Source organism: Peromyscus maniculatus, chromosome X, assembly GCF_049852395.1.
Source record: "Peromyscus maniculatus bairdii isolate BWxNUB_F1_BW_parent chromosome X, HU_Pman_BW_mat_3.1, whole genome shotgun sequence".
In the NCBI taxonomy this organism is placed as follows: Eukaryota; Metazoa; Chordata; class Mammalia; order Rodentia; family Cricetidae; genus Peromyscus; species Peromyscus maniculatus.
The window spans coordinates 74,246,039-74,258,213 of record NC_134875.1 but is presented as its reverse complement, the minus strand read 5'-3'; the positions used below and the strand labels follow the sequence as shown (position 1 = coordinate 74,258,213).

Sequence of the window (12,175 nt, the reverse complement as noted above, 5' to 3'; positions counted from 1 at the left end):
GACTGGATAGCCCAGAGACCTAGGGTAGAAACAAACATGAATGCCTCCCACCCCAAATCAATGAAATGATTCCTAATGATAGTTCGCTATACTCATAGATTGGTACCTTGTCCATTTTTTTTAATAGAGAGGCATGCTCCATCAGTAGATGAGAGCAGATCCAGAGACTCACAACCAGACATTATGTAGAGAGAGAGTCTAAATTGGACATCTCCATTAAGTCCCTTCCCTCGGAGATTGGCGATCTCACAGAAGAGGGGGCAGAAAGATTGTAGGAGTCAGAGGGGATGGAGGAGGATTCCTAGGCTGAATCAACTAGGCAGGGCTCATATTGGCTCATAGAGACTGAAGCAGTAAGCATGAAGCCTGCATGGGTCTGTAACAGGTCCTCTGCATATATGTTGTGGCTGTTAGCTTGGTGTTTTGGTGGGACTCCTAATTGTGGGAGCAGGTGTGTCTTTGACTTGTTTGCCTGTTCTTGGGACCCTTTTTATCCTATTGAGTTGCCTTGTCCAGTCTCTGTGTGAGGGCTTTTGTCTTGTTTTATTGTATTTTAGTTTTTCCTGTTTGATTGTTGTCTCTTGGAAGCCTGCTTTTTTCTGAAGGAAAAAGAACGGAGAGTAGATCTGGGGGAGGGGCCATGTGGAGGGGGGCTGGGACAAGTGGAGGGAGGGGAAACTGTGGCTGGGATATATTGTATGACAGAAGTATCTATTTTCAATTAAAAATAAAAATATAATTGCTTTTGTCTTAATGAACTACTTACATTATCAAAGTCCTGAAGAGTTAATTTTACAAATGGAATGCAAACTTTAAATGGAGTGAGACTACTTAGTGTATACTGTACTGTATAGTATATTGTACCATTTAACAAGAGTCATTTCATTTAAAATGTAATAATAAAAGAAAAATAGGGTTATAAAAAAGCAGATGATTGGAGTGCCAGTGGTGGGATGGGTTCAAGTGAAGTGCTTATAAAACAAATTTCTCCTTGAAATAATCATTAGAATACTTATGACCACTGTTTGTTAAATTGGTTTTGAGATGGTTATTTGTAGTTATTTTCTTTGGACTTTTGGATTTTGATCTCCCTACTATAAAAATACAAAGTTCTTTTCATTTTTTTTCTCAGTTGCTCGGATTTCACTATATTCTTCATACTCTCTTTTTCATTATCATTTGAACATTTTTCCATGATCTCCTATTCTCCTAGATGTATTTTTTCATATTTCATCGCCATTTTCTACCTTAATCTCTACTGTCACTGGCTGCTAAGTACCATTAGTTTAGTCCAAAGAGTGCTGTATCAAGACCTCTACTTGCATCATAATGGAGAAATAAGAGCTGCTCTAGGAAAATAGATTTTCTTTTGCTGTAAATCTTATATTTTTAACAACCGTGTGTAAATACTGATCCATTCTTCTCAACTATTCTGTCCATTTTGCAGCAAAACCAAACATACCAAAGGTTTACTAACCTGAAGGTGAATCCTCTCTAAGAATGCCTGCAAAGTCTTGGAGTTCTCTTTCTTTCACTGCTTCCAGTGATTTTCTTAGGAGCCATTTTCTCTTCTGAGATAATATCCACATAAATAAATCTGAAGTTTCCAACTTTATGATTCAGCATTCCTGTCCACATTCCCATCAGTGTTTTGCAGATAATGTCTATGATATCTTATCTCCTTTCTAGGGACAAAGACAAATACAAATCAAATTCCAAATCACCATGATGCTATAGTAAATTGTAAAAAGAAAGGAACTGTTCAAAGCTTAGAGTATTGTGGGTAATGTGCTAAAGGTATTTAAGGATTACAGAAATAGACATGAGCTCTCTTTTTCAATGAAAGTGTTATTTTTAGTGAAGAAAACACCAACATAATTGATTATGTTTTTCATTTCTTTATCATACCAACTCACTAACTTACATTTGTAGGACAATATATATGATAAGTTAAATATACTTATTTTATGCTAGCTACATATGCATTAGGTAAATAGAATAGTCATATTATTTAAGTATTAAAAAAGAAACAATTATGTTAAATGACTTCTCAAGAGCTGAGAAGAAGTTGAGGACAGGGTCAGAACTTGAGTTCAAGTGTGTGTGTGAGCTTAAAAAAAAGATCCCTTCTCATTCCCACTTCTAAATCAATGTACGGATAAAGCATCAAACCATCAAAAAATGGGTCATTAGACTAAACAGAGAGTTCTCTAGAGGTGAAATGCAAATGGTTGAGAAACATTTAAAAATATTTTCAATGTCCTTAGGCTTTAGGGAAATGCAAATTGAAACTGAGATTTCATCTCACTCTATTCAAAATGGTCAAGTTTCAAGAAGTGATGACAAAATGCAGATATGGATGTGAGGGAAAGGAATCACTTATTCATGGATGGTGGGAGTATAAATTGGTGTATCAACTATGTAAATTGAGTGGAGGTTCCTCAAAATGCTAAAAATAGATCTACCATATGGTCCAGCAATAACATCTTTGGGTACAGACTCAAAGGACTTCATATCATACTCTAGATCTACCTGCTCATCTCTGTTTATTTCTTTCCTACTCACAATATCCAGGAAATGGAAATAGCCTAGTGTTCCATTAACTGAATGAATACCTATTGAAAATGCTGTATAGTTATTCAGAAAAAATGAAATTTGCATGTAAATGGATGGATCTAGAAACAATCATTCTGAGTGAGGGAACCCAGACCCAGAGACAAACATGTTTTTTTTCTCATCTGTGGATGTTAACTTTGAATCATCAGATATGTGTGTTTCATTTGAAATACTCATAGAGTCAGGAAATTACCAAGTGGTCATGGAGAGTGGCTTTTGATGAAGGGGAGATAGAAAACACTGGTATAAAGGTTATAAAAGGATCATGGGAATAGAAAGGTTTTAACTGGGTTGGGGAGCGGAGCATAGGGTAGAAGAGGGAGTATAAGGAAGGGTAAGCAACACTAAGGACTTTCAAAAATATATAGAAACCTCCTACTGCAAAGTGTGTGTGTTTGTGTGTGTGTGTGTGTGCGCGCGCACGCGCGCGCGAGTGCGTGCTGTGGTATATTCTGTATGCTGTGAATATGTGTTGCTCTGATTGATTGATAAATAAAATGCTACTTGGCCAGTAGCCAGGCAGGAAGTATATGCAGCATAAGCAGACAAGGAGAATTCTGGGAAGAGGAAGGCTGAGTGAGGAGATGTCAGCCTGTCGTCCAGGGAGCAGCATGTAATGGCACACAGGTAAAGCCATGGAAAACATGGCAACATATAGATTAACAGAAATGGGCTGAGTTTAACTGTAGGAGCTAGTCAGTGGTAGGCCTGAGCTAATGGCAGAGCAGTTTTAATTAATATAAACCTCTGTGTGTTTACTTGGATCTGAGCGGCTGTGGACTGGGCAGGACACAGGAGAAAAACTTCAACTATGCGTGCGTGCATGTGTGAGTGCGTGCGTGCGTGCGTGTAAAGAGTCAAATTAGAGCTACCCTATAAGGGTCAGTAATACCTTTACCAGCTAACAAAGAAAAAGCCCATTGCCAGGAATTGTTTATTTATTTTGGAGCTGTCCAGTGATAACCCATGGATTCCCAAATGTTACTGTCTATTGCCACTGCTTTTTGGTTACCTTCCAGAACTTGATGATAAAACTCCATTGCTGAAGAAATAATATACTTGATTCATAGAACATGGCAAAATCAAGCTGGTACATACCTTGTAGCTTCATCCCTATTGGCTAGCTTTCATAGAGTTGGAAGGTGAGATTAAAGCTACCAGAGGAAAAAAGCAGATACCAGCTATGAACCATCTGAGTTATAATAATGACTGGCCTGGCAAGACATGTCCACTGGTGCAATAGTAGAACAAACATCAAGGGAGTAAACTACAACTTTCGGTTTAGATTTAAGTTCCACTCTACAAGGTGAAATACATACCTGTGATCAGTTTGGGGCCAGGAACCTATGGCTAGACCGGACTACCACTGTTATTCTGCTAAATTGACATAGAATTAAACCAACTCTTTATGACTTATCATTATATCTATAGATCATTGCATCTCCAAATACCCTCTGAAAAGTTTCTATTTGCAGTAGATGGTGATTAACATGGTGACCCACAACTGGCCAAGATTCAGAGAATAAGAGATTACAGAATGCCCAGCCTCAAATGAAAGATATATACCAACCCTCCCATCCAACGCCTTGTGGATCATTTTGGAAAAGGCGGAAGAAAGAGTATAAGAGGTAGAAGAGGTAGATGACTCCATGGAAATATCTTTTGGACATGGCAGGACAGCTGTACACATGAATTCCCAGTGGTTGCAAATATATGCCCAAAACCTGTGCAAAACCAAGCCCGATAAAATCTCAATGTAGAAGGGCAGCTGGGATTACAATCACACCCCATCCCTGGAGACATTGCCAATTGTTAGCTGTTGGGAAAGGGAAAGACAGTTTTCTCTAAACCCCTGGTAATTTGACCATGATCCAATAGATGACCACACACCCAATAATGTTTGGGAAGCACAAATTTACCTTGAAGGATTTAAAAATATAAGATGCAAAGTTGTGTGGATAAAGAAAGGGAGGATGAATTTGGGAAGTGTTTGGGAAGGGAGATGAATATGATCAAAATAGGTTGCATGAAACTCTCAAAGAACCAGTAAAAAAAAAAAAGTAAAGTTGTAATACATTTTCAAAGTAAAATATTGGATTTTAATCTACATTAAACTGATACTATTTCTATGAGGAACTCCAAGCCCCATTTTAATTTCAATTAAGTTTTACATCAACAAAATGTAAGTTCACATTTCAATATATTTCCACAGGTGGAAACCCAATCAAGAAATTTCATTACTACCTCCTTGTTCTTTGCAGTTTTTAGTGGCTACCCCTCTAAAGGCTATCAGCATTAGATGTATGTAATTTTGAACTTATATTTGCCCTACTTTAAATTTTCTCTCTTCTCATCCTCGATCTAGATATTTATTGACTGTTTTTGATGTTTTTAGTTTATTTAAGGATCAAGGCAAAAATATATCATATGTTTATTCCAATGACAAACTTTTGTTCTGAATTTTATTATATTTATTCCATGAAATAAAAAATAATAGCAGTAGCCACACTCAATGAGCACTTAGTATGATCCTCATAAGTGCAGTGTCACTTGTTTAAATATCTCAACAACTTATGAAATAGTTATTATAAGTTCCACTTTTATTTTACTTCCTAATAATAATTTTTATTCTTTGAAAGTTCCATACATTTATATAGTGTATATTGATCATATCCATCTATTGCCACCTTTCTTAGTTCCCCCACTCCATCACCCTACCAGTTTCATGTTCTCATTTTATTTTATTTGTTATCAATAACTCTCTGGGTCCAATTAGTGCTGTAACTATACATACTGATAGGTGGCCATCCACTGTTACATGAGCAATCTATCAATGGCCACATCCCCCAAAGAGTTATACTCCCTTTCCCAGTAGCCATCAACTGCCAATAGTTCTTCAGTTAGGGGTGAGAGCTCATCATTCCCTCTCCCATCTATGCTCTATTTTAAGCAGTCTTGATCTTGTACAGGTCTTGTGTAGGTCACCACAGCTTCTGTTAGTTGATACATGCAATAGTCACATCATGTACAGAAGTCTGTATTTCATAGCTCTCCTACCCATCTGCTAGCTTACTTTCTTTTTGTTCCCTTTCCATGATAGTCCCTGAGTGAGAGGATGATACAGATGACCCATCCAAGCTTAGTAGCACTCAGAGTTCCTAATACCTGGCACTTTGAACAGTTACGAGTCACTAAATTTACCACTACGCATTGCAAAAAGAAGTTGCTTGTAGAAGGCCCCAGTGACCTGTCACTAGACTATGTAAGCAGAATTCTTGAATGACAACAGTAATTTGTAAGTTCTGAATCATGTAGGGCTGGGATTTGTCTTAAAGTCCATTAAAAAATAATTGTGACGGCACACACCTCTAATCCTAACACTTGGTAAGCTATGTTAACTATTGTGTGAGGCCAACTGGGGACATATAGTGAGTCTCTGTCTCAAAAGAAAATTGCAGTGGATAATGCAGAGGAAAATCCCATAATAGGAAGAGAATTAAATTCTATTATTTGTAAATTTTGTTACAAATAACAGAATTTTATGTTTATTTTTGATATATATATATATGGATATATATACACAAGAACTTTGCTTTCACCATAATAGAATCAAACAAATAAAATTGCTTATACTAAAAATGAGTATTTATATTTTCATACTAATACACTAATATCATAAAGTATGTATCTAACTGGCATGGTATTATAATAAAAACAGCTTACTATTAAACTATTAAATAATTTTTTCATAATAAATTATACAGAATTAGGATGAGCAAAGTAGGTAAAAATATTTTTTATTCAGGGTAACAAGAAGTTTCCTCCTTGAGCTCACAGTATTGCCATTTTATTAATAGTCAGAAACCAGGAGTAGGATATAAAATAAAAGAATGGATAAATTCCAAATAGGAAATAGTACATAAAATATATTTGCCAGTAAGCAGGAGAAATAATAAATTTTTGAGATATAAAAGGGTGATACAAGGTGAACTACAGTTTCACTTGGTAGAAGATATATAGCAGATATAGACACTATAGTGCTAATATCCTGATGATGCAAACGTGTGTGTGTGTGTGTGTGTGTGTGTGTGTGTTGTGCGTGTTGTGTGTCTTGTGTGTCTGTGTATAAAAGAGAGGGCCAGAGAGAGAGATACAGAGAGAGATATATTAGGTTTTAGTGAGAAAGAAATATTGTGGCCATGTCTAAGCTTAAGAAATTAATATTGTCAATTATACATTTACTTGATATAATAAAAATCACATGAATTTCTATAAAGTGATGGTTGAAAAAATAAACAATGTAATCATATCTGTCTATAAAATAAATCCTAAATTTTTTTCTAGGCCAGAAACTATATTTCTTTTTCTAAACATTGCCTGTTAGAGTGAAAAGTTCAGTGTCCCAAATGAATTACATTTGCATTTGCTGTCCTAATACTTCCCTCTTCATCCCTTTATTTTCTCTCCCTATCAGCTCTCCTTACCTGTTTCTGTCTTTATTGCATTTTCTAATTTCTCTTTTTCTTATTGCCAATGTTATACACAATTGTGTCTTCTGATTCTTGCTTAGCAATCCCAGTAGCCATGAGGTCAGAGATTCTAAGCAGTGTTGAAAATTGTATTCATAGAAAAATGTTCCAAGTAAAGATTCTTCTTTGGCAATAGTAAAACATTATGAAACATAGTATAAAGATAAACAGATAGTTTTAGGAAATAATACAGAGTTGAGGATAAACACAAACAGTATACAATTCATACAAAAATCTTAGAAGCAGGAACAAGCAGGTACCAGGAACCAGTAAGTCTGCAATGAAAAGTTAATTAGCAATTTACACAGTCTGAAATGAAAAAGTTCAAAATCCATCTTCACTTATCTCCTATATAAGCCACTCACAATCTCTGTTTGCCAGCTGGATATCATAACCAGCAGGAGATCTAAGTTCAGTTGTTAGGACTGCTAAGGGTTCTGCATTTGTCTCACAATGGCGGATTGCACATTTATGCTGACTCAATTTCTGTTCATCTGCTGTTTTTTGATGGTACACTGCACACAACGTAAGAAATTTTTACTTGCTTTATTTCTATAGGTTGAAGATTTAATGAATTAATTAGGTTTCAATGTCCAAGCCTTAGGAATTAACCAGCATTTTAAGCAAAAGTTCTGCTATTAAAAATTTGCAATTTCTGGACATATCTTTTATTTGAGATGTTTACTTTCTGAAGGATGTTTTTCTTCTGAAGCTAATGTGTTTCTTTCTGATTCTTTTAGATAAACATGAAATATGAAAAATTTTGTAGGAAAAGAAGTTAAAATTTTAGTTGAGTGGATGCTGGAAATAGATTTAGGCTACTTATATTTAACAATTTGTTTTTCAGAATGTGTAAATGCTGTAATTTGTTTTTCAGAAGACTTTCAAAGTGCAATATATTAAGTTATATACTTATTTGTTATAATAAAATCATATAGATTGCTATAAAGTGATGGTTAAAGAAATAGAGGATGTAATCATATGTGTCTATAAAATAGTCTAAAATTGTTGCCAAACCAAGAACTATATTTCTTTATCTGAACATTGCCTGGTAAAAACAGATAGGGCTTAAATTTCCCCTAAACAGCAATATTTGGTTCAGTAATTGTGGTAGGGATTTCTGTAATGTGCAGTTAGAGGGAACATTTTGGTCAGCTAAAGTTGCTTTCATATTTAAAAAATGAGAATCAAATTTTCAGTGTACTCTACTGTACTTTTGGTTTTGCTTAATAATTCCATTATGTTTTGTGATGTTTCTCTTTTGTTCCTTTGAATAATATATTTGAATAGTAAAATCAGGAAATGTTTGGTTTCCTTCTTATGGAGTGCCCAGGGTCTGGGGGCAAAGCTATGTCTGGTGTAGGATATCTGAGGGAAAAGATCTACTTACACTATGTTTTTATGTCTGTTAACTTTATTCCTCTAAGACAAAATTACATCAATTCAGCTATAGCTCCACCAGGCATTCAAGGCAGGAACAACTCTAGACATATCAAGCTCTGTATTCATCTACTTTATTTCTCTGGGATGAAATCCTGTCTCCATAACTGAAGTTCCATCCAGCTCCCTAGCTCATAGTTCAGCTAAGGACTAAACTCTTATGCTTCCAGCTTCATCTTTGTCCTCTGTATCCTCTATCTCGATCTCTGCCACTCTCTACTCTTGGCACTCAGAAAATTCTACCCAAGATCTGCTTACCCTCTACCGAACCACTGTTGTCCTCTCTTCTCTCTGACCATGATGTTCTGTCCCTGTCTACAGAAAATGCCTGCCCTTTCTTTCCCTGGACACATGGTTCCCTGCCTCCTCAAGAATGTTGTTTTACCTCTCACCTTGATATGCAAAAACCTCTTTTGTTCTCAGTCAAAATGCTCTGGAGAACCACTAGGCCTCCTCAAGGCAAGGGGATGGTCGCAGCTTCATTAGCACAAGAAACAAAGCTAGGCCTCTCTGTGGGCTTGTTTCCTACCTAAACTCAGTGGGGCTGTTAGTAATTTAGTAGGTTCAGCAGGTCTGGAGAGCTGAACTGTTTACCAATTGGTCTAGGCATGCAAGGATTTCATAGCAGAAGACAGCTGGAATATTAAAGGCTGGGTAACACCAAATATTCATAATAAATATCTTTGCCCTTTTACTGACTCTTGGCCAGTCAAAGTTCAGCTTTAATACACAGCTGAATCTCTATGATATATTCTTGCATCCTGCAAGACCTTCTGGGTTCTACAAGTCTGATCTTCATTATCTACCATCTCCTGTGACAAACAGATACTGTGATTCAGACAGTTGTGAAATCTCACTCTATAAATATTTTGTTTTTGTGTCTGTGCTGGTGGAGGATCAAAATAATTCACCATTTGGTGGGGGAATTAAGATTTTTGTGCTTTATGGGTCCTATGATTTGTAACAAGCTTTCTTCACTTATTTTCAGACTCTAACCTTTTTCTCAGTTCTCAGTGGGAATGAGTTACTGCAGCCATAAGAATAAGTCTTGGCAGAATAAGTTTATTTGGAGGCCTTGAAAAAAATCATTCCGTATTGGGGCTGACGTGCCTGTTACTGTTGGTGGCTTAGTAGTTGGGGTACTTTTTCAAAATATTATTTTTGAAAATAGATTCTTTTCTCATACAATACATCCTGATCACAGTTTCCCCTCTCTCCACTCCTCCAAGCTACCCCTTTCCTCCCCTCTGCCCCTATCCACTCCTCCTCTGTTTCCCTTCAGAAAAGATCAGGCTTCCAAGAGACAACAGCCAAACACAACAAAACATACAATGAGTCAAGGAAAGGCCCTCACACTGAGGCTGGACAAGGCAAATCAATAGGAGGAAAAGAGTCTCAAGAGCAGGAAAAAGAGTGAGAAATACATCCAATGGCTTCTTTAATCTACCTGTGTATATCAGTGTTGTTTTGTCAGGAAGGGGATGCAGTTGTTTTCCAGGATAATAGGAATAAATTGAGGTTAAGCATGCCAGCTGTATACTGCCTCTACCTTTGGATAGGATGCTTTTGTTTCCTATCCAGAAGAGTATACTCAAATTTTGTATGAAAAAAACATTAGCCTGGCCTAGAGTCAGGAGACAGCAAGAGGTGGGTGATTAGGGCATGGGTCCAAGGTTCCCGGTTCCTGTGTAGTTAACCTTTGGCCCTGGCCCTGACTTGTTTCCCTGACGGCTTTGGCCTCTCCTGCTCTTCAATGTGCACTTCTCAGCTGTCACTGCAAACACTCCACTCTCCACCTTCCCTGCTGCTGCTGCAGCATCTCCAGGCCTATTGCTATAGTGCCCACCTGAATGTCAGTAAATAGCAGCTGAAGCACAAAAAAAGAAAAAGAAAAAGAAAAAAAAACATTATATAACCTTTTGCCCATAATGCTATGGTTCAACTTTTAAAGTCATATTTTCAAAATAAGCAGTTTAAAATAGTGTAAAGAAAAGATATTTGGATATTCATCATGAATTTTGAGGCCTAATCCTTATCAAGATAATGTTTGGAAATCTTAAAGTAGCATAAACTTATTTTCATTTTGTATTTAAAATTCTTTTATTCTTTAATGAAAATATAATTTCATTATTTTCCCTCCCATGTCTGTTTCCTCCTGCTCCTTCCCACATGAACAATTTTCTTAACACTCAGAACTTTTGACATGTGTAGTATGTACATTTGAAACATTTTTTTTCCTGTTTTTGAGATGGTTTTAAATTTTACTGTTTACAGCCAACTGTACATCTGTGAGAGACTTTGATGATTGTCTAGGAAACACAACAGATTTCTGCCCAAAGGACATTGTCTGTGCATGCAAAGATGGAAAGCCTTTCTGCAAGTAAGTAGTATTTTATGCTGTAGAAAAAGGAAACATGGAATATTGTAAATAATTTTGTCTGTTTTTATTTGTTTGGTATATGCAATGATGTAACACTTGAAAATAATAATGTAAACAGAAACAGCTTCTATGCACATGAGACAATGGTTGTGGTCTTCCTAGATGCTTTCTTTTGAATTTGTAAAATTAATACCATTTAGATTTGCTTTCTGCAGATAGTCATTTTACAGCTAGATTTTATATTCTTAGTAAACTATTTTATAACTCTAACAAACAAGGAAAAATTAGGTGTGTATCATTTTATTCAGTAATGAATAAAAGTCTTTTGTTTGTAAATCTAGATATGATTTAGATATATTATGACATATGAGAGGCTTTCTTTTTTTCCAGTTTTTAAAGCATCAAAGTATGTTGAGTCATAATTTTTTATTTTAAAATTCAAACAGATTTTCTATTTTTTCTAACCATACAAATAAGAGTGATTAGAAGAAAAGATAGTATATGAATAAGAAAGCTTGCCTCATTGACTGAAAAAGAGGATAGATAGACAGGGAGGACCAATAATGAAAATGAATAATAACATCACTGTGTATAGAAAAAGGCTCTGAAGTTTGAAAAATTTTATAGTTGGACAAGTGCAGATAGATTATGCTGTAGACATTACAAATGACTGTACTTTCATTTCCATATATGTACTATTTTATCTCTCTCCTTTATATAGATGTATTCAATGAATCAATCATTGAGTAGAAGTGTTTGCCTAGTAATACAAAATACTGGAATCACTGAAAACAATGAAAAATGATTTTAAACAGTAAGGCATTGAAGTTGACCCTGGTGGCATGTACATGTATTCTCAGCAGTTCTGGAGTTGGGGGCAGAGGGACCACTTAATCCCATGGGTTCCAAGGTACTCTTGCTGCAAAAGAGCAAGAGCCATATCTCAAAAACAGTAACAACAAAATGAAAACCTTTCCTTTTTTCTGCTTTTATTGAACATAGACTACTTTCTCTTACAACATATCTTGATTACAGTTTCTCCTCCTTCTACTCCTCCCAGTTCCTCCCTGCCTCCCATCCCCTCTGGATCCACCTCCTTTCTGTCTCTCATTAGAAAAGAAAGGGCTTCTGAGAGATAACAATAAAACATGACAAAATAAAATGTAACACGATGAAGGAAAAACTATCATTTTGAAGTTGAACTTGGCAA

At 36.0% G+C, this 12,175-nt stretch overlaps 1 protein-coding gene across 2 annotated transcripts in view; it reads left to right on the top strand.

The window, feature by feature from the left end:
• Positions 1-7,598: 7,598 nt before the first annotated feature.
• LOC102910536 (uncharacterized) overlaps positions 7,599-12,175 on the top strand; it is an 80,828-nt gene continuing 76,251 nt past the window's right edge. For both annotated transcript variants that reach the window (XM_006995646.4, XM_042269045.2), the window contains exons 1-2: positions 7,599-7,671; positions 10,860-10,965. In XM_006995646.4, the coding sequence (XP_006995708.1) occupies positions 7,599-7,671; positions 10,860-10,965 (179 nt within the window). The remainder of the gene's footprint in view (positions 7,672-10,859; positions 10,966-12,175) is intronic.